At 38.4% G+C, this 22,007-nt stretch overlaps 2 protein-coding genes across 6 annotated transcripts; one reads left to right on the forward strand and one right to left on the reverse strand.

Annotated features, from left to right (window-relative positions):
• Positions 1 to 886: 886 nt before the first annotated feature.
• rabgef1l (RAB guanine nucleotide exchange factor (GEF) 1, like) lies at positions 887 to 13,321 on the reverse strand. 5 transcript variants are annotated; one of them, XM_031743971.2, is made up of 9 exons: positions 13,172 to 13,321; positions 12,153 to 12,344; positions 11,808 to 11,980; positions 9,861 to 10,039; positions 9,141 to 9,222; positions 8,892 to 9,024; positions 8,675 to 8,766; positions 7,388 to 7,644; positions 887 to 3,316 (listed from the first exon to the last, which is right to left on the reverse strand). In XM_031743971.2, the coding sequence occupies exons 2-9, from the start codon at positions 12,323 to 12,325 to the stop codon at positions 2,891 to 2,893; spliced, it is 1,515 nt and encodes a 504-aa protein (XP_031599831.1). In that variant the 5' UTR covers positions 12,326 to 12,344; positions 13,172 to 13,321; the 3' UTR covers positions 887 to 2,890. The 5 variants fall into 5 exon arrangements, with proteins under 5 accessions (XP_031599831.1, XP_031599830.1, XP_039478739.1 ...); XM_031743970.2 differs by having other exon boundaries at positions 13,155 to 13,306; XM_039622805.1 differs by having other exon boundaries at positions 12,153 to 12,341; positions 13,172 to 13,305.
• On the forward strand, positions 13,034 to 20,527 carry LOC116323593 (caspase a-like). The gene is made up of 9 exons (XM_039622375.1): positions 13,034 to 13,040; positions 14,452 to 14,469; positions 18,331 to 18,609; positions 18,681 to 18,769; positions 18,887 to 19,063; positions 19,153 to 19,390; positions 19,484 to 19,636; positions 19,763 to 19,872; positions 19,951 to 20,527. The coding sequence occupies exons 1-9, from the start codon at positions 13,034 to 13,036 to the stop codon at positions 20,053 to 20,055; spliced, it is 1,176 nt and encodes a 391-aa protein (XP_039478309.1). The 3' UTR covers positions 20,056 to 20,527.
• Positions 20,528 to 22,007: the final 1,480 nt, after the last annotated feature.

Raw genomic sequence — 22,007 nt, forward strand, 5'->3', positions numbered from 1 at the left:
GGAGGAGGAGGCTGCAATTCGCATGGGTTTAACTTAGCTTGATCCTAAAGCAGTTTACCTACATTATTAATAAGTGTATAATTAATAGAATGAAACTCTGAGGTTTTTATACAATCCACTGATTCACTGCACTGTTGAGCTGAACTCCCGAACTGTAAAATATTATTTGTTGCATTATTCTTTCGAGCTCATTTGAACCCTTCCAGTGAAAAACTGTCAGTGCTTCATTTTCAGTGGAAGGGTGTGTTTTCTTGTTCTCTTTTTCTTTTCTTTGGTTTTTTCTTTGAGCCAAGAGGTCTTAAGCAACAGTTCTCAAGGCTTTCTAGGTTTCGCTTTTGGTTTTTAGTCCACTCCTTATACCTGACCATGTTCACAGGAATGTGGTTTTTTCTTTTTCTCTTTTTTTGTTACAGACAACATAACTAAGGACCATTTTTAAATTGTATCTTTAGGCATTTTGTTATTAGCAGCCTGTCACAGAAACATTTTTTGGTTCAATCTGTGAAAATATTGGAAAAATACCAAAGATAAAATAGTTTGAAAGCCACTAAATATTATTTTTTGCACCAAAAAGGTGATTGAAACCTCAGCAGGGTATGGAGTGTGTCCTTACAAATCTAAGGAAATTGGACAAGTGGAGGGCAAAAGAAGAAGTGAGAGGCCTAAAACGCTATCAACAGCAGATCACCAGCCACGTCATGAAAAACACATCCTTAAGATATGCTGCCAAGAAGCCACCCTTAAAGTATCCCCCCTTTCCCAGATATCATACAGAACAGTCGACACAGCTAAAATTCTGGGTTAATTCCACTTCATTCCTGACTTGCAAAATCTTGACCATCAGTGTCATGTAAAAAAAAAAATTAAAAGGAACCACAACAGTCCATCTGACTTTTCTGTTTTTATTAATCACACACCCATAGATGCAAATATACCAATACTGCCCCAATAAGTTACATTTAAATAAAAGACAGTATTCTGTTCATTTCTCCCATGTCACACAATAACAAACCTATAAGGTAACAAAGACGCAGTTTAAAATGTTTTGAAATACCTGATAAATGGCTTCTGCATACAGTGCAATAAGAATTTATTCAAGCTGTTAGTTTATGTCTGCATTAAGAGCTTTTTCTCAAAGTGAATTTTGACGGCAGCCAAACACTGACTGCACTGTTACAAATTCTCAATAACTAAAAACAAACGTTAAACCTGGTAGGAAAAGGGAAACATTAGCTTGCGAGAAAAGGAAAAATGCGCCTCACATAATTCAAACAAACTTTCCTAAAAAGCTTTCTTCACTTTAAGACTGAGAAATTAAAAAAGGACAGTCCAACTAAATCTGTGCAACAAAGATGCTTTTAACTACTATACTATCAAATAATGCGCGCAATTACCTTCTTCAATCTTGAACAAAGTGCTTTAAAAGCAAATAAAAGTGCCTTGAAATAAATTTAACTAGTTATCTAAATTCTCCTGCACTAGAGAAGCCATGAGCCTCTGGAGTGATTCTGCCTCATTCTTACAGGTAAACAGCATCGTGCTGGTTTTTGTGCCCAATTCATTCACCTTCTTTCAGCAGACCTGCTCATGACGCTCTCTTAAGACGTCAATGACTCAATCATTAAACTGTATACATCTTCGAGCAAAGATTTTTTTTTTTTTTAAATCTACTGTAAATATTACAGGATTATCGTCTCCTACTTCATCCAGAGGGAGGATTAACCAACACCGTATAGAAAAATAAAATCACTTCTGTACATCCAGCTTATGACTGGAATGAGGTCAGCCTTGAAAAAAAAGAAGTATTTCTACAGGTGTAACTGGAGGATTTGTCAACATTACTAGAACATGCAACACACATACACACTTTCTCAACTCACGCACACACTTCTTTTTTCAGGCTATTTCTGTGAAGGGTTGTGAAACGCACACTAAACACAGCACACATTACAAACATGAGCTGGAGTTTCAGAGTTTTAGAGAGCGGCAAGTTGGTTATTGCATCATTGGGAGTTCCCTACCACCTCACTTACCCCCACCCCGCCCACCTAAAGTGTTATATAAAGTGTAATGAAAATTGTTTGTTAGATACGACTTGCGAATTAAGAGCCTACATAGCCCGGAGACATACGCTTAAAATAAATCCTCATCTGATAGTTTGAGAGTTATTATACATGTTTAAATATCATCCATTTTATCCTCTCTGTACATAAAATGGCGAAGAAGAGCTGAGGTACTGAAGATGCCACAGTGGGTGACAAGCAGATGTGTTTCGGAAGAACTTGGAATGGAGTCGCTCTGTTTCCACTGCACAGCTGGATTGAGGATATCAGCAAGTCTAAAACTTTAACAGGAGCAGACTGTAACAGTGACAGACCCCTGACTGAGTGTTGCTGGCCTCCAGGAATCTACCTCATGCTCCCTGGTGTTCAAAATAATCTAAAATGTTAGTAAATACTCTTATTTGCTTTCTGGTGGAGAGTCAGGAGCATTCATACCACTCTGGCAGCTGCAGCCAACCTAGCCGTGTCCACAGGTGACAGAAATTCACCACCAATGAACTGCTGATCTGTACGAAAGCTTCTACGCTTTGGTTTTTCTACAAACTAATTTACAACAAAACATTTTCATGGCTAAGCAGCTTAATATTTACTGTTCAGACACGAGAGTGGCATCAAGCTTCTCATCTTACTTTCTCCAAGAAAGCAAATAAACGCACAACCCCAAAATAACAAACTTCTCTTTTCATTTGAAAGTGACATTGCTGTAGGGTCTAGCGTCATGGCTTCTACAAGAAAAGGGTGGATGGAGCAAAGATTCTGGGAGTGTTGAAAGGGATCTGTATCAGACAGCTGGAGGGAAAAGGGTCAGGGTGGAGTAAAGCTTTATATCAACCAGCAAACACTTGTGGCTGCAGTGGTGGTGGCAGGAGCTCATTCTCAACATTATCCGAGTCTATTGCTGATGAAGCTGCTGCAGTCCCACTCGCTGTGGGTGCAGGAGGGTTTTGCATGTCGGGTGGAAAACTCTCCAGAACGCTCTGCACTTTCTGCTCCACTTCATCGGTCCAGTCAATGAGGTCACTCTCCAGCTGGCGAGCCTTCTCGATGACGCGCTCCTGCCTTTCCCCGAGCCCCGTCAGCAGATCCAGCCTTTTGTGGACCTGACTGAGAGCGGTGTTGCTGGAGGAGGAGGTGGCTCCGGAGGTGAGTGGCCAGTGTGGGGACGCCTGGCCCGACATGTAAAGCTCAAACTCCTCAGAGCTCAGGTTCAGAGACTGGCCATCCAATTTCTCAATGAAGGCCACTGCGCAGCACTGGGGAGACAGGAAGTAAAGAGTCGGTAAGAAAAGAAATCTCAACCATGGATGTCATCCGTGATTTAAATGTTTCAGATTAAATTCAGGCATGAAGACATCCCCCACTTACAAATCACATGCACGGAGCCTCCTCATATCTTCTGACCAGATTCCCTTCATATTTTAATTTGATTTAAAATATCAGTTCAGAATATGATTTCAGTGATTTTACATTTATTGGAGACACAGAGATCGTTTGCTTCATCTTTATGTGCATATTTGGTGAATCTGTTGTTTTTATCATGCTAGTATTTTTTTCAGTTAAACTCAAGGAAAACTAGAAAAATTTGCATTTCCTGCGAAAATGCTGTGTGGATGCCTTAATGCTGAAGCTGTCTGCTGAAAAAGGCTGAAAAAGTTGAAAAGTTGCAAAAAGTTGTATGGCGGTGAAGAAACTGAAAAATCTGCTGAAAACAGGTGACGAAGCAGAAGTTTTTTGCTGAAAAGTGGTGAAAAGCCAAAAATTATACTGAAAAGGGTAAAAAAAAAAAAAAAAAAAAGCTAAAATTTCTACTGAAAAGAGGTGAAAAGAAATTTTGCCATGAGCAGGATTCGAACCCGGCCCTCCTGATCTCAAAGTGGCTAGTCATCTCACTGAGCCAAACTCAATCTCACAAGAAGAGAGATGGAGAGACTGACAATTATGGTGAAATGAGCAGAAACTGCTGAGAATTGTGCTGATAAGAGGTGAAATGGTTGAAAATTCTGCAGAAAAAGATGTGAATCAGCAGAAATTCTGCTGAAAAGAGGTAAAGAAGCAGAAAGTTGCGCAGAAAAGATTTGAATCAGCAGAATTTCTGCTCAAAAGAGGTTTTTTCTGAAAACAGCTGAGATTTGTGCTGATAAGAGGTGAAAAGGCTGAAAATTTTGCAGAAGAGGTGAATAAGCAGAATTTGGGATGAAAAGACGGAAAGAAGCAGAACGTTGCGCTGAAAAGAGGTGAATGAGCAGAATTTCTGCTGAAAAGTTTTTTTCTGAAAACAGCAGAAAAAACTGAAAATTTTGCTAAAAGGGGTGAAAAAACTGAAATTTGTGTTGGAAAGAGTTAAAAAAGTTTAACTGTTAGCTGAAAGAAATGTTATCAGCATAGAACAACCTGGTTCTGCTCAATTTCAGTCCACCAATCAGAGGTACTGCTTCTGTCTGCTTCATCAGGCTGTGTACTTGTATGTATTTCTGCCATGGAGCGTTAACAAGAATCTGAGGTCCATATTAGAAAAGCTGCTAAAATCATAAAACTTTGCAGAATTGTAATAAATTAGCAAAATAAATTACAGGTCTGTGATACTGTATCAATTTGTAGTGAAAAAAAAAAAAAAATGTTGAACAAGGTGGGATTGAACCCACGACCTTTGAGCTGCAGAGCCGTGTCATTACCGATTGCGCCACCTGGAAAGGGGGCGGGCGTCTGAAAAACCGAGACATGAGCAGTCAGAATTAGATTGCGGTGAGAGGCGAAAAACGCCATTTTTTGGAGTTACAAAACGTCGTGTAACTCAAAAATTAGGTGGGATAGAAGCATAATTCCTGTACTGGGTGAATCAGCGGACTTTGGTGTACTTTGACTGCGATTTTCATAGCTCTTTGTAGCTCCGTCGCGGAGATATGACGAGAGAAGAAACGGCTTCATTTTCGGAGTTTGAAAACTGAGAGGAGGACAGATTTCCACCCTTCAAACAAACGTAATTCATTGCTCAACGGTAAGATAACTGTAAAAACTGCTTCCACTGTGAGTGTCAGCAGTGTCTGAAGATATATTGGCACAAGCCTCATGTCCTAACTTTGTTTTGTTTAAGAGATATGACGATTTGAAAATGCCTCCCGTTACAGAATTTCAGCTCTGAATTTCAAAACCTCCCCATAGACTTTGAATGGGGAGTAACCAGACCATGTGTCACTTGAGGCAAATTATGAAAAAAACGGTAAATCTCACAATAAAGATAGTGACATTGTCTGAAAGCCAGCAAAAATACCTACGTTTTGATGTATAATTTGTGGGGGTTGAGTGGAAATTGAGCGAGTAGCAAGAAGTTGTTCAGACATGAAGAGAAAATTCAGAACAGACCAGCGCTCACTCTGAGTTAATTGCATAGCAACCATAGCAACGCATGTATTTTCTGAAAAATCACAAAGCTGCAACTGAAAACTTAAAGAGGCACTAAATTAAAATGGTAAAAGATATAAAGAAGCTGAATCACACAGGCATAGCCCTATAATTTGAGAACGTTTTACAGTTTGAATGGAGTTTCTAGGTGAAAGTATGAGGAAGTAGTTAAGTTTCAAAAACAAGCTAGTTTCAGCAGAATTGTGGAAGTTTTCCATTCATTTCAATGGGACAAAAAAAGTGTAATATTTTAAAAAGTATAATAGTAATAAACACCAAAAGATATAGCCGGAAAGAGCAGAAATAGCAGAACAGTTTAGAGTTTGAACGGAGAAAATTGGCTGAAAACTGAGGGAGTAGTTAAGCGGCAAAAAAACGGGGGAGCAACTTGAAGAATAAAGTTTAAAGAGAAACAGGAACTCAATAGTGTGGATGCCTTTGAGGGCATCCACACAACAAAGGAAATGAGCCATTTGTGGATGCTCTATTGAGGGTGTAAATGAAAACAAATATTTAAGAACTGTGAAAAGAGAGCAATCTTGACACAATCTTAATGCACAATGCAAGGTGAAGCACAGACACACAAGCGGTATATTAATTTTTGACATTTTCCATTAAACTGTTCTCAAATTTAACTTCCTGAGTGTTTCTTAGTTTTACTAGTTGGTTAGCCTAAATTTTTCCCCTCATTTAGACTAGTAAGAAAATGGTCGCCAGAAATTTTCCCTAATTAATACTATTGCCATTATTACATCAGGAGGAGGTGCAGCGTACCACCACATAGGGCTGTTCGATATAACGATATATATCGGATGACGATATAAAAACGTCTATCGTTTCATTTTACGCTATCGTTTGTTTCGTGGTGTCGCAAAATAAACTGTTTACGGCAATATTTTTTCATTATTTTGATGGTCACTGTAGTGGCTATATTAATTTCTAAAGTTCTCTCTTTCTCTTATTTTTAATATAACCACACACTACAGATGGACAAGCGCTTGTTTTTATGCGTTGTCGTTAGCAACAACGACGGTAAAACCACCTCGTGTCCGCTTGTTTATTTTCCACATAAACCTTTCACAATAAAGCTCAAGATCCTGTTGAGACTTTTCAAAATAAACTGAATCACGTGAAAGATGCAGAGTATTTACGGATGAGAAGCAAAAAAGAGCCGTCAGGTGCTAAAAAATAAACCTTAGACTCAAACGTTAGAACAGGCTTTTCCCCGCAGCACGCTGTGTAATAAATACTCACAAAGAAAACAGCGGCCGTTACAACCTATGTCTAAAAATGTATCGTTTCATGCATGAGTTAAAACACTCGACTCCAGGTACGCGACGCCCAGCTGGAAACACTTCATGCAAGTCAAGCTGCCCGACATTCACAGAATTTACAGAAAATGTTACATTTTTGTGATTTATATCGTTATCGGACGATAGATGTCTTAATATCGGGATATGAGATTTTGGTCATATCGCACAGCCCTACCACCACAGAGTTCTTTGACATCTTCTTTTACAACTCTATTGAACACATCCATGTGATCTGTACACTGTGGTGGTTCAATTGTTTTGGAGCATTTTATCTTTAATCTATGCAAATTGAATTAAATCGAATGAAAAGTTGCTGCGAAGAAAAAGAAATCTGATTTAATAGAAAAATGTCACTAACTAAAAGGATTTTGGCAATTTTTGTCAGAAACTGTTTTTAAAAAGTGACTGAACTTTAAAAGCTGTAGTTTTGTATTCCTGCTGAACGATACTGAATTTTACAGAACGTTTGTGACTCAGCCATCTCTCATAGCACAAAATAATAGAAAACAGGTCAGAATAACACAAAACAACTTCAAAGCACTAAACCATAACTGAAAAACTACAGACAAACACCAATAAGCCACATAAATGCACTTGTATTAATTTCCTCACCAGATTGGTGAAATAGTAGCCGTCCTCTCCAGTCATGAGTCTGCTAGGGTTGCAGAAACGGGTGATGTATTGGATGTTGGAGTGCAGTCGCGGTGGGTTTGCTTTCAGCACGATGTAGATCAGTGTGGGGAGGAAGTCGTCTGCAGACGCAGCCTCTTTCTTGCTGACTTTGATAGCGTTGAAGATGTGCTTGCTACAACGAGTAATGCATGCCAGCTTGTTCTTGGGCACGCGCTTCGAATCCATTTCGATCACGTCTGAAACAAAACAGAAGACAAACAGAGCATTAATCTGAAAGTTTTGTCATATCAGCACTATAAGGAAGGTTTCCACCAGCGTAATACAAGCTCAGCATCCTGCAGGTCCTAAGCATCAGTAGCATCTTTGGACAAAAGCTACAAGCATTAGGTTAGATGATGTATTGTATCAGCCCTCTGTTCAAGTTCATTTTTAACACATGCAAAAGTAGTCTGAAAAAAAATTACACAGAAGTAAAAGGAGAATAAATAACATTTTCTGACTTATGTCCACCACTCAACGTAGTTTAACACTCTGGAGTCTAGTGTATAACTGACCATTTCGGACTACTTTTGATTTCACCTTTATATTTCAAATTTATAAACTACTTATATTTCCTTGTTTGGTATCATTCTTTTCAGCACAACCTCGCAGTTATTTTCTCTTTTCAATTTACTGTGTTAACACAACTGAACTAAAAATCACAAAAAACAAATCAATCAATAAAAATAAAATACATTTTTAAAAAGTAGGAAATAGTTACATACATAAATAGTTATGATAGTTACAAACTTGGGTGTCCACATCGCCCACCCGCCCAGCAGGGAGACGACAATACCCCATCAGCCTTTTATAGCTAAGGGATAAAAAGCATGGCGTAAATTATTTATCTCTGGCTTTACTTGGCCAATCAACACAATTGATAAAATTGGTATAGTTTAAAGTCCGCACTTAAGAAACAAGTGAAAAGGAGACTCAGCAAAGCTTTGTCTTGCTTCTACGTCATCTTAAATCAGTCGTGTGATCTGGACGCAACGGCATGTCAGACTACTTCAGAGGGTTAACACACAAGTTCCTTTCTCTTCCCGCTGTAAGTGGAAAATAACAGTACCGTCTTTCTTCTAATGTGTGCACAGCACCACTCCTAGCCCTCTAGCCCCCTGACTACATCATCAGCCAGGTGTCAAAATGTTCCTGGTGGAAACCCTCTGTGAGAGCGCGAGATGTCCTGTTTTGTTCTTCTCAAACATAACCCAGTATGGGACAAACCTGTGATGGCTTTGACTACGCTGTCAGAAACCTCAGGGATCTCCTCATCTACAGGAACACACAGCATCTCAATGGTGACCCAGTGCAGGGCTCTGTAATAAATCATTCAGTACTTCAGTCCTACTGCAGCAGTACTTCCTTGTTATTATCAAAAAATACATTTATTAAAAAAAAAAAAAAATTCTTTTAAGTGTTGTGACGACTTTTGTCTGCGAACCTGATCCTCTTCTGAATGGCGAGGTCTTTCTTCTCATCATCAGTTGTTTCTGGACAGAAGGCTTCCTTGTAGAGACGAGTCATCATGTACTTTTCCACTTCATCCATAATACACTCTACTTGATCAGACGAACCTACAAAGAGAAACCCAGAGACTGCAGATATTAAATCAAAATCATACCCAGTAATACTGTTAATATTTTTCATTTAAAGCAGATTCTTGTTGGGTGCAAGAGTAAAGCAGCAGCACCTTTGAACTGGGTCTGGAGGCGCTCTGAAAGGTTCTGGTAGAAGTCCTGCACGCACTCTGACAGCTCATCAGCTCCTATGTCCTGAATGAGGAATAAGAAATAATATAAATTCAGCCTTGATATAACTGAAAGCTTTGATAGTCTTGAATATATTACCTGCAGAAAACACAAGGGCATATTAAATGGATACATTCATAATACATCTGATCAACAACATTTACTAGCAGTTCTGCTTGAACTTCAAACTACTTGCCACTGGAGCGTGACTGTGTTATCTGCTGAGGAAATTCTCTCCCATCATCGCTGCTGCCATTTCACTTCAGTCTGAATCAACTCTGGATTATCACAAAAGACCTTCAATTTTTTTTTTCAAACTGTATTTTATTTAGATTCAGTTTTTTGTATTTTCTATTTAATCGAGCTCATTCTTCATACCAATCTGAACTTCTTTGATTTAGGACATTGTATTTGTTTTTCATGTTTTACCTGCTGTAACGCAGGGATTTCCCAACTTTTGGGTTTAAAAAAAGTAAATCTTTCCTTACAACACAAAAATAATGCCTTTATCATTTGAGTTGAAGCTGATTTGACATGGTTAACTGTAACTGCTACACCAGTGTTGTGTGAATTTGAGTAAGAACATTAATAAAAACTGAATTTTAAAGTAACGGTTTTGCATTAACAGTTTGTCGAGTCTTGTATAGCTAATCAAAACCCACCCTCTTGTAGACCATGGTCTCAGTGAAGGCCCGACACTGTTTGAAGATCTCCCTGCCAGACTTCAGAGGCTTAAGAAAATCAATAAACTCTTGTGTCGCGATGTCACTGTCCACAGATGACTGTCGGCTTGTGGATGAGCTGGGGCTGGGGCTAGACTGCGTGTCAAAAGGAGGAGCATCTGCAGAATGATAATTTAATGTCACTTTAATCAGTTACAGATACAAGCATGTATTCCTAATATCTCAAAACCGCATATAGCAGCTAGTGCTGTACCAGAAAAAGAACACATTTATCCAACCAGATTGTATTTAGGTTAAACTAAACAGGTCTCTTCAACAGGGCAAAGATCACCACACACAAATCTATGCGTGTAGTGATTTTCCAGCTAAACGGGTAAAATGTAAAGCATTAAGGCAAAGAAATACTTTTACTGAAACAAGCTCATTTTCATTATATCATCGTTTTCTCAACAGCATTGTCAACTTTTAACAGTATAAAAACACAACATATAGACTAAACCTATAATAGCACTTCATATTGCAGCTCAGTAACAACATGGTAATAATGTGGTATCAATTTATTACAGAAACTAGAAAGTGCTTCCAGATAAAAACCATGCATCTTGATGTTTGGTTTTATAAGCTTCTACTTTTATTATTAGAGAAAATTTCCATCCACTAATTAAAGGATTTAACGTAATTTTTACATTATTACCTTCACGTTTACAAGAACTTTAAAGTAATCTTGAAGGTATTTGGCTTATAACAGCATAATATGAAAACATCTGCCAAATTTACCTCATTATTATCGGCCTACTTCAATAATTAAATTCACTATATTAACATTTTAATCCAAATACTGCACATATTTTTCAGTTATTTTAACCAGATTTCGTGGCAACTCTTGAAAGAGGAGAAGCTTAAATAGTTTTTATTGTATTTATAACCAAAGTTTTACTTGGTTTTGCTTGGCAGTCAAAATTTCATACATACATAACATATTATTGACTGTTAAAGAGTCCTGAGGCGCGTATTGAGAGGGAAACTCTATTAACTGAATAGCTTTGTACCTGCTGAGGGAATTCTCTTCTCACTGAGGTTTCTAATCATTTTCCACTAAATTTAACATAAAGGAAACAAACAAATAATGACACATTTACATAATTACACTGCTGATTCACATGCTGGGTAATGCTAGCATGCCAGGTAGCACAACAGCTGGGAGGAGCAGCATTACTACGTGAAAGAACAGGAAAGACTGTGGAATGAAGAAACGAGACCAGAGTCGCAGCAAAATAACTTGTGACCAATGGAGGAGCTTCATCTGCTGTTTGGAAGTTTCTTCTTTTTCTCCCCCCCCCCCCATTTTTTTTTCTTATCTTCTTTTCTTAATTCTTTTAGCTTTAAAAATGACTCCTTTTACTTAATTCCTGATCATGCTGCTCTCGTACTGCACTTTCACTGCGCGTGGGGCAGCTAATCAATGCTAACCAACCAGATGTTTAAGAATACAGTAACAACAAAAAGATGGATTACATCAAATCAAAGGACTCCTGTTAAGGATAGATTCTTATTCTCTGTACTAAATATTTTATTTTTGTAGCAGATCCTAAATGTAGAATGTTTATCGTTTTTTGGATTTATTTTATTTTAGTTTTAATTATGTTTTTCATGACATTAAAACGTTTAAAATTCCACAAACTCCTGAATGATTCATTGTAAGTCTACATCAAGGCCCACTCATGCAGCATCAATATGGCGATAACCTGACATACTGTGATATAATTCGTTGGTCACACTTCTCATACCTCTCCTCATTATTTCGTGGCATTTCTGAAACTATTGTTTCTATGTTAAAGCTACAAAACTATCAGGATGTTATTACCGAGCTGCAACATAAAGCCCTACCAGAGTTTCTAGCAGCTGACTGTTTGCTACAGTATGTACCTTTTTTTGGTGGTGTTTTTGTGGACGGAATAAAAAACTTTGTGACCGTGTTGACTTTGCTGGACTTTTCTTTAGTTTTTCTCTCCTCAAACTTGCTAAAAGGTGTAATGGAAGGCTGTGATTGGGTCTTCTGTTGTCGGCTTGCATATGCTTCCTCTTCCTCTCTCTGCAACCTGTGAGGAAAAAAATTTAAAAGAACAGTAGAATTGTAAGACTGCGCAGCTGGACAGCTAACTGTAAGAGGAAGCTGAGTAAATCTAGAGGTAAGAGAACAGAACAACTTCTAACAACTTTTTTTTTCTTTTTCTGAGTAGTCTTACATAGGAGACAAGAAGGCAAACAAACCTTTCAGCGAGTGCCCAGTCCTCCTGAATCTGTTTTTGCTTTTCTCGCTGATTTTCTTCTCGCCAGCACTTTGAGCACAGGCCTTGCCAAGCAGTGTTGCCATAAAAACCACATCCTTTTTTGCATAGCAGCTCTGATTGGTCCAGATGGATCCCACGCCGCTGGCTCATCATTCTTTAAAAGGAAGGACTACTGAGTGGAGACAGAAGTGATACAACTTTAAAAACTTGAACAGCAACTGTGCCTTGCTATATCTAAATATACTACAAATACATTATATAATGTACAAAGGCTGAGAACGTCATTTAGTCATTGCAGCTGGAGTTAAACTCCTTTATATTAATTTTTACTACTGTGAAGCTTACTGTAGTATACGTTTTACTTATAATTATTAGTGAAGACGATCTTTAATTTGAGTCAACTGCACAAACACATACTACTCAAAGAGGCCTGCAAAGCTTTAAAGCTACTCTATTTCAAAGCAGCTCTGTATATGCTAATGTTATTCCCTTCATTTCATAATCGTTGTGTTTTGTTGATAATACATTACTCCTATTAGTAATGCTGAGAGGCGAATTTCTACTTAACAAGCCGCGACAGCTTCATTATACGCCTTAAATGTGTCCTGAGGATTCAAACAGACTTATTTTGGTCAGAAACTTTTCAAAAATAGCTCTTCTGACATTAAAGTTTGCCGACTGCTGGGTTGTACTGAAGGAATGCCCCCAGCTATGAGCTAAGCTGTGATTAGCACGCTAATAGTCGGTGTAGTTCTCCTACACAGACTCTGAAGCTTACCCTTTCCAAACACCGCTGTCTCTTAGCGACAAATGTTTCCTGGAGTTTCTAACAGACCCTGTTAGCCTTTGTTACGGTCCAGAATGACAAGTCAATACGCTAATCTATAGCCAGCCAATGTAACCAGTGCTAACATAAGCTAATTACTGAGCTATCATAGCTCGCTAAGACGGCAAGTCAGGTCAACGTTATGTTACTACGTACATTTCGTGTCAACGTACAAAAAGCTTTCTTGTAACGCTATCTTCAGTTGCTCTCCAGTCTCCTCTTGGTGAATATTTACATTAGCCTGACAGCTAGCTTCGCCCCAAACCCATTTTCTAGCTGTTATTTCTTCTTCACCGCTTTTTAAAAAACATAATATACAACTAACTTTGAACAGCTTAGCGCCACCTAGAGTAAACAATCAAGAAGTTTACCTCCGTGTGACGGCAAATAAAATAAAATAAAATAAAATAAAATAAAATACTAACGCATTTGAAATAATTAAAAATAACAGCAGCAATACCATAGGCCTACATAAAAAGCACACAAAGGTATTTGGATTAGTATATGTCTGTTTCGTTATTTATTCAATATTCTTGACTTGTGAAAAGAATATTGATTCATAATTTTCTTAATCTTCATGTCAGAGGGAGAGCAGACAGTCGTGTGAATAGGTTTAGTCCTTTATGACTCCATAGCTGGACTGGCCATCGGGCATACCGGGCATTTGCCCGGTGGGCCGCTGGTGATTCTTTGTTTTTATGGGCCGATGGATTTTTTTTTTTTTTTTAGGAAGGGTATATATAATGAAAGGTGTTGGATTGGCCAATTGGTCATGATCGACTCTGGGCTGGACCAATTACAGCCGAGGAGGCCGGATGCACCCTCCCCCTTGTTTAGCAATCTTATAGACGAACTAAAGAAAATGGAGAACAAAAAAAGGAAAGGTGTTTATGAAAATATCACTAAATCTGTCGTTTATTAATTTTAATATTAATTAATGATCATGTCTCACCTCTAGTGTTCTTGGTCTTAATTTAAGGTTTTTCCTATAGCGATTGACAGATCACGTGACTTTCGCGCATTGCATGCCGGGAACTCGCGGCAAAACAATCCAAGTACTGCATCAAATGCAAGCATTTGCAGCACCGCAAAATGTTCATTCTCCGGTTCCAATACCTTCTTGGTTTTTCTTTCCTCACCAAAAAAGGAATGTACAAAACTAAGGAGAACAATGCCGAACCATACAAAGACAGACTCGACGAAAAGGCAAAGAAAAGATACGAGGAAAAAATCAAAGGAGTGAGAGGGTCAGACCCTTATGAGCACACAGAGTGGACAAAAGACGTTAGTGTGCTGCCCAACTTTCACCACGCTCAGATTTATAATTATACGGTTCTTGGAGTGAGTGCATACACTCATGAAGTTTAGTACCTTCAGGTCACTGCAACAAGCCCAGGTACAGTTTACCGACGGATGGGTACAGGACCTTGAAATGCACCGTGTAGAATGAAAGACCATCGTACAAACAAAGGTAAGTTTACCAGTCTCACAAATCGTCGTCATAAATACACATTCGTTAACCATTTATTAATATAACCTTTGAGCTCAACGGTAATTAATTAGTAGTGGAAATAATCTCTGGTACGCATTACAGAAATGTAGCAGTGACAATAATATTGTATGTTGTAATCGCACTGGACAATTAGTGATACAAAACAACTGTTTTATCCTGTGAATAAAAGTATATGTTTTTGTCAATGTACCGCGGTAATAACAGAAGCGAAACGCAATATTGTGTCAGGACAATTCACTATTTATGCACAATAAACAAAGGAGCATAGCGCGACAATTTCTGTTCAGCGCCAGACTTGCTTGTAACCTATATCACCAATTATGTTATGAAAAATGACGTATTAACTACTACAAAACACTGACCTTTGTGGGAATGCTTGGAGCAGACTAACATGTGAGCTGGAGTGTTCTGAGACGTTATATTTGGTATATCCAGACCATCCGTCGGCTCTTACTTCAGAAACATGGCTTAAAAAAATTCTCTTCAACGACGTAATCCGATAAAAAAAACGATCTCTCTACCCATCGGCTTCCCGTGGCTGTCATGCGACCGGCTATTGCAGTTAATAATACAACAGCTTCTTGCCATTTTTTGTGTTTCTTTTTATCGCTGTGAAACTGAGTTCAATTGAAAGCCTGCGTGCGCTAGTACCGCTTGCCTCAAGTTCCCAGAATCCTTTGCGGTTTTACCCCTCAATGACGTCACATTTTCAATCTCTATTCTGGTGGGCCGGTCTCTAGTCAAAATGCCCGGGCCGATTTTTTGTCCCAGTCCAGCCCTGTTTATGACTCTGCAGTGATTAGTACTGATGCTTCAGAGCAAGAAGGTCCTGGGTTCAAATTCAGTTTGCATGTTCTCCCTGTGACTTTGAGGGTTCTCTCTGAGTGCTCCAGCTTCTTCCAACAGTCCAAAAATATACCTACGCCTGTCACCATATAACAGCTGCGATAGGATAGATGGAAACGATTTTCTGTCACTCAATGCACAGTTTTTGAAGGTCTGGTAACATTAACCCAGTAATGTGTTTTCACCTTTCCCATGACCATAGGGGAAAGTAATGCAGCCTATCAGAACTTCTACACAGTCCCTGGGTATTTAAAGGTCAAAGGTCATAAGTGCTCCAGTGTTAAGCACCCAGAGGTAAAAAGAAATCTCAATTCCACCAGTCTGTCCTGTACACAAATTACAATTACAAGCTTTTTATATTTAAGGCTAAATTCCAAACCACTAACACACATAGGTTGAGTGTATTCTTCCTTCTTTTTTTTTTAAGTCAGACATACCAAAATTCATCCCACATAAAAAATCACACTCACACAAACATTTATCTGCTCACACTAGATATGTCTCCTCTAAACCCTTTTAAGTCTGTGTAAATATGGAGTCTCACGTAAGTAATTTTTAGTCTTTTCAGAAACATTTATCAGTTGAGGCTGTTTTTGTAATTCTGTGAACTACCACTATGGGTTTAAAATAAAGGGCTCTAGCTTTCTAAATTTTAAGTGCAACAGGTCAGTAACAGCTCTTTTGGTTTGTACATGTCGATTGCCTTGCCTTGTTTAGAGTGTCTTCAAGTAGCTTGCATGTGCTCGGACTTGTTGCTTGAAAGCTGGATCATTTGTTGGTCTGTTTAAGAATGAGTCAGCAAAGCAATACTCCCTACTTCAGCCTCAGAGTGGCTTCATTGGTATCGAGTCATTTCAGGAAAAGAAAAATCACTGAGTGAATAAAATGGTTCTAAAAATGGCCTCCAGCAAGCATGAAAAAGGGTTTTCACCTCATTTCTGTTCTCGCAAAGAGAAAAAAATTGTCTGTTGTGATTTGTGTTTCTGAATCTACTGGACAACTGCAGAACAAGATTTTCCCCCAGATTCGTCTGAACTTCTTATATAATATATAATCCTTACAGTCACAGTTGATAAGAATCAGTTTCTCATGAAACTCAATAGGAAATAAATGCCTTAAGACTTCAGGCCTTAAGACCAAAAATATTTTGTCTTAAACTTTACACACTAAAAACATGATTTCCTTTAGGTACTAACTCCTACAGAAATGTAGAGCACTGGTCTTTTCTGATTCTGTTCATTGTTGATGTATTAATGTAATTGAGTGTAATTTGAGTGCAATTTAAGTCAACACAACTGTTTGTCAGCCATCTGAAGATCTTTGTACAGCAGAGGTTCTGGTTGTAAATCCTTTGTGATCTTTGGAAATAAAGTCGGTGATTATCCACTTTTTATGGTGACTTTCATTTGACAAATTTTTGACTTGGGCCTTTATTATCCATCCATCCATCCATCCATTCTCTTCCACTTCTTATCGGGGGGGGGGGCATACACTGTAAAATCTAATTAGTTCAGAACTCCAAACAACTATGGAAACTCATTGCCTCAAAAAAATTGAGTAAAGCTCACTTAAGATGACTAAGTTAGGGCCACTTATTCATTTTGATGGTGCACACCCTGGACATGTCGCCAGCCTGGCGCAGCTCCAACACAGAGACAGACAACCATTCACACTCACATTCACACCTGTGGGCTATTTAGAATCGCTGGTTAACCTAAACCAGGAGTGTCCAAACTTTTTTCCAAGAGCACCATATTTATGAATGGAAAATCACCCAGGCTTAATAAACTAAAACTACATTTCATTCACATATAGAAAGTAAAATAACATAAAGATCAGGCTGTCTGGAAAACCTGAAAAGATTAAGACTTCTATACACCCATTGGTTGCAACATAGATCAGATGGAAAGAGAAATGCACTTTAATAATTCGGCTTGTGGTGAAAGCAGAATTACAATATGTAAATATAATACGTAAATATGACTTGGACTCCTCATTCCAGGTTTGACACTTCTGACCTCGTCTGTAGTTCAGGAGTGGCATGATGTCAGGACAATTGTAGCCATGTTCTTGCTTTTCCGGTTGCCCCTTACCCCTTTAGGGGTTGACACAGTAGATATTCAGCCTGCATCTAAACCCTAGCCCTAGCATCTTCATCTGTCACACCAGTCATCTGCATCACCTCCTTCACTACATCCACGAAACGTCTGAGTTCTCCCTCTTTTCATCCGGTCCTGCAGCTTTTCTTCTCTAACCTCGCCTCCAAACCACTGGACCTGACCTGTCCCTGTCTAACCCTGTCCATTCTGGAAACTTCCATTGAAAACCTTCATCTTCAGCTACAACTGTGCCACCTCCAGCTCCATCTCACATCTTTTTATCAGTGTCAATGTCTCCAAACCTTACATCAGATGTCACTACCATCACATAAATCTTCCCTTTCACTCTTGCGTCTATGTTTCTGTCACAAATCACCCTCTGATACTCATCTCCATCCACTCCACCCAGTCCATACTAGATGGAAAAATACATTTCTTCTTGTACATTTTAATATAAGTGGCTCTGTGTTCCTAAGAAAGCTATTTAAAAACATAAACATGACAATAAAGAACGCAAATCATAACAAACATAGGGCTTAAAGTCCACATCGGAAAATATAAAAGACTTACTTCTTTGTAAACAACAATAAGCATCGCTTAATTTTTAGGAAACCACTGCCAAAAGAAACTGCAAATATTTTGTGTTGCATTTCAAGTTTTCCTTGATTGCTACCACTTCCATGGAAGTGTGGTTTCCACATAACTATCAGCAGATAAAACATCTTCATGACAAACTCACTCGTACATGTTGGAGGACACAGGCTGAATAATGGCAGGTAAGACAGAAGGTATCACGATTCATGCCTTTTCCAAGTGTTAATGTGTGATCGATTTTGATTTTGACATGATTATTTGATCTTATTCTTCCCTCTAGATAAGGAGCTTGCCAGAGTGAGAGGACGGTTTGTTGAAAAGGTATCAAAAGCCCTTCTTAAACAGCTCCTGGATGACCTTTTAGAAGAGGGTTTGCTGAATGATGGAGAGATTGACTCTGTGCTCGAAGACAACAGTAACAAAGCAGACATGGCCCGTGCTCTCATCAACATGGTGAAGAGGAAAGGAGATAAAGCCAGCAGGAAGATGATCGAACACCTGGAGAAGAGAGATCCTACACTTTACTCTGAGCTGGGTCTGTCCTGTGGTCAGCCTCCTGGTGAGTTCACCCTGTTTGGAAGAAGGAAATCGTACAGAATAAAGTCTGAACAGTGCTTTTGTTTTTTCCAGCTGCAGCGACTCAGAAGGAGCAAAGCTGGTCCTCCGAACTCATCGCCACAACTGACTCTTTCTGGAGGATGAAGCTGAACGATAAAAATGTTTGTCATCACTGTTCACTTTTAACAGACAAGATTAAAATTTGGGATACTTTGTTTATACACTTAAATTTTACATTTATAACTGTAAATATTCTGTCTTTACATTTGTATTTTTAGATTTACCCTGTGGCAGAAAAGTCCATCAGCAGTCGTGTGGCCCTGCTAATCAGTAATCAAAATTTTTCTGATGAGAGATTAACCCGAAAAGGAGCTGAAGTTGACGAGGAGAACATGGATAAACTTCTCCGATCTCTGCAATATGAAGTGGTCAAATACAAAGATCTCACTGGAAAGGTATTTAAATAATAATCTTTTATTCTTTCCTGGCAAATTAAGGCTGAGTGACAAAATAACTGATGCTGGGACTTTTTGTGTTCAATCAGATGATCGATGAGGCTCTGATCAAGTTCTCCAAACATCCCAAACTCAAAGAGACAGACAGTGTGTTTGTGGTGATTATGTCTCACGGGAAACGGAGAATTGTCCTCGGTGTCAATCACAGAGAAGAAGGAGAACCGGATGAATTCCCTGTTGACAATATTTACAAGTACTTGGGCTCACAGAAATGCTCAGCACTGCTAAACAAACCAAAGATCATCATCATCCAGGCTGACAGAGGAGGTGACTTTCAATCATTTCATCTGACCAACATCTACAAATGTCCTCGTAGCTACAGTTTGGACCTGAATTAAAAGCATGCTGCGTGTGTTGCAGAATCTGGTGGCTCCGTGATGGTTAGTGACAGTGCAAAAGTGGTCTGTGATGATGTGTCCCAGAGCCACTTTGATGAAAACAGCATTGTGGATGACTCTACTCGATATGTGCACAAAGAAAAGGACTTCATTTCACTTCTGTCCAGCACCCCAGGTCAGTTTGTCTGCTGATGGGTTTTAGTATGCAAAAGGTTTCTGCCATTATTAAGATAAGCATCTGAAATTTGCACCAATAACACACAAGCATAGTCTGATTCTGTTTTCACATGATTTCCTGCAGACACTGTTTCATACAGACAGGAAGATCGTGGGTCTTTTCTGATCCAGTTCATCAAGGAGGTATTCAACACGTGCTCCCATGAGGACGACATCGACGAGCTCTTCAGAAAAGTAAGTACCTGAAAACTCATTTGGTGATAGTGCTGCAGGCAAACAGATGCAGTCACTGATTATGTTTCCGTCACACAGGTCATGCAACGCTTTGAAGATTTTCCCTCTGAGAAACTGAGACAGATGCCAACCAAAGACAGATGCACTCTAACCAAGCGCTTCTACCTCTTTCCAGGCCGCTGAGACAGGATTGAATTTTGGTCAAAGGAAACTGATAATAAGTGCTAATAAGTACATTAATGGCTTCATGGATAATCACTTCCTAGTAATAAGGGATTCATACTTATCTGTAGGATAACGGGGGATATGCATTGATTATTGTGAATTATATGTAAAATACTGATTTCTTTGTTTCTGTTTTTACTGCTATGTGAATGTCAGATTTTTGCAGCTTTTTAACATTTTTGAGATTTTAATAGCTGTCTGAGTAAGTGTATCATTCATATCATTTATTCTTGCCTATTATGTCATTAAATCACTGTTACAGTTACATGGTAAATAAAGAAAAGAATCTGTAATTACAGTAAATGAACCTTGTATTAACTATAACATTAAGACATTAATTAGAATAAAAGTTGTAAGTTGTTGGACATTTATTCAGTTTCAGATCCATTTGAACGTGTTGGTTTATTTATATTTAATTATAAATAATAAAAAGAAGAAGCTGAAAAAGAAGAATAAAGAATTATATTTGTGCCTACAGAAATAATATGGGATTAAAATGAGAAAAAAAATCTCATATTCAATGAAATGAATGAAAAAATTAAATTTTAATCTAAATAAAGTCTTAAAACACTAGAAACAAGTCAGAAAGGATTTTTTTTTTAGAAAATTGAAGAAGCACAAAACTCTAGTCTCTGTGCATGAGCAGTCTTTGTGGGCCCATTTCTTTTTTCTTGAATCTCTCATCCATCTTTTTATTTTATTTTAATTATTTATTTATTTTAACAATTGAGCCATCAACAATCTTTTTTGCTTGGAGTATTGAGCTCATGAGTGCATTATTTTATGCGGCTGTATTTAAGTATTTATGATTCTTGTGGCACAAAAGAGTTTTCCAACACTTTTCTGTGAGCATTTCTTTGATGTTATCAAACACAAAAGTTATGAGGACGTGAGCTGGGTAGGTGAAAATGGTCCTGAGGTCTGGTGTGCTGCAAACACCTTAAAATTTATTATATGTTATATGACCACTTATCAGCAGCTCGGTGTTCCTAAGAAAGCAAACAAAGGTGTTCAAAAGTACACAGACGTGACAAAAAGGAACGCAACTCATAACAAACATAAAGCACAAAGAGCAGAGGAGGTGCTCAGGTCTGAAAACATGAAAGACGTGCGTCTTTGCAAACAAACATAAGTGTCACTTAATTTTCTAAGAGACCACTGAGCAAGAGACAACAGCTACCTTTCAAGTTTGACTTGCTTACTACTGCTTCCATGAAGTGTGGTAAGTATTCTTTTTAAATATTTCTATACACGTACCTATATCTATACGTCTATTTTTTTTTCTTAAAATTCTGTTTATTAGACTTAACCTGCAGCAGAAATGTCCATTGGAAGTCATGTGACCATGCTAACTGCTGATGAGAAATTTTGCTGATGAGTTGGATGTGAAAAGGAGCTGAGACTGACGAGGAAAACAGGATAAACTCCTCAAATCTCTGCAGCATGATGTGGTGAAACAGAGATCTAACTGCAAAGGTATTTCAGGAATCATTCCTTTCTCTCTACTGCATGACTTTTTAATGTTTGGGGAAAAAAATATTTCTCCCTATTTTGGGGGAGCTTTAGGGTCCCTAATAATATATCAATTATATATCAATTATAAAAAAAAAAAAACACTGACACCCTGCCGCCCCCCCCCCGAAACAGATATTGGTTTGTTGTTTCAAGGCAACACTGTGCGACAAGGGCAGTCAAACACCAAGTGATTCTATAATAAGTTTTATTAGTACAACAAGGATGAACAAATAAATAAACAACAAATAAACAATGTAAACATTTCACAGAACAATAAAACATCAAAATACATCCAACATTTGACCCTAACCCCATGCACGCGCACACACACACACACACACACACACACACACACACGCACATGTTGTGTTTCCATCACTTTTGGGGACACTACA

Source organism: Oreochromis aureus, linkage group 14, assembly GCF_013358895.1.
Source record: "Oreochromis aureus strain Israel breed Guangdong linkage group 14, ZZ_aureus, whole genome shotgun sequence".
NCBI lineage: Eukaryota > Metazoa > Chordata > Actinopteri > Cichliformes > Cichlidae > Oreochromis > Oreochromis aureus.

Excerpts from the sequence above, each read along its gene's own strand:
- rabgef1l (XM_031743971.2), bottom strand. The coding sequence starts at position 12,325 with ATGATGAGCCAGCGGCGTGGGATCCATCTGGACCAATCAGAGCTGCTA. Across the intron at positions 11,981-12,152 it reads GACTGGGCACTCGCTGAAAG|GTTGCAGAGAGAGGAAGAGG; the intron begins GTTTGTTTGCCT and ends TTTTCCTCACAG. Across the intron at positions 7,645-8,674 it reads CGTAGTCAAAGCCATCACAG|ACGTGATCGAAATGGATTCG; the intron begins GTTTGTCCCATA and ends GTTTTGTTTCAG.
- LOC116323593 (XM_039622375.1), top strand. Across the intron at positions 18,770-18,886 it reads TGAAGCTGAACGATAAAAAT|ATTTACCCTGTGGCAGAAAA; the intron begins GTTTGTCATCAC and ends TTGTATTTTTAG. Across the intron at positions 19,873-19,950 it reads TCGACGAGCTCTTCAGAAAA|GTCATGCAACGCTTTGAAGA; the intron begins GTAAGTACCTGA and ends TCCGTCACACAG.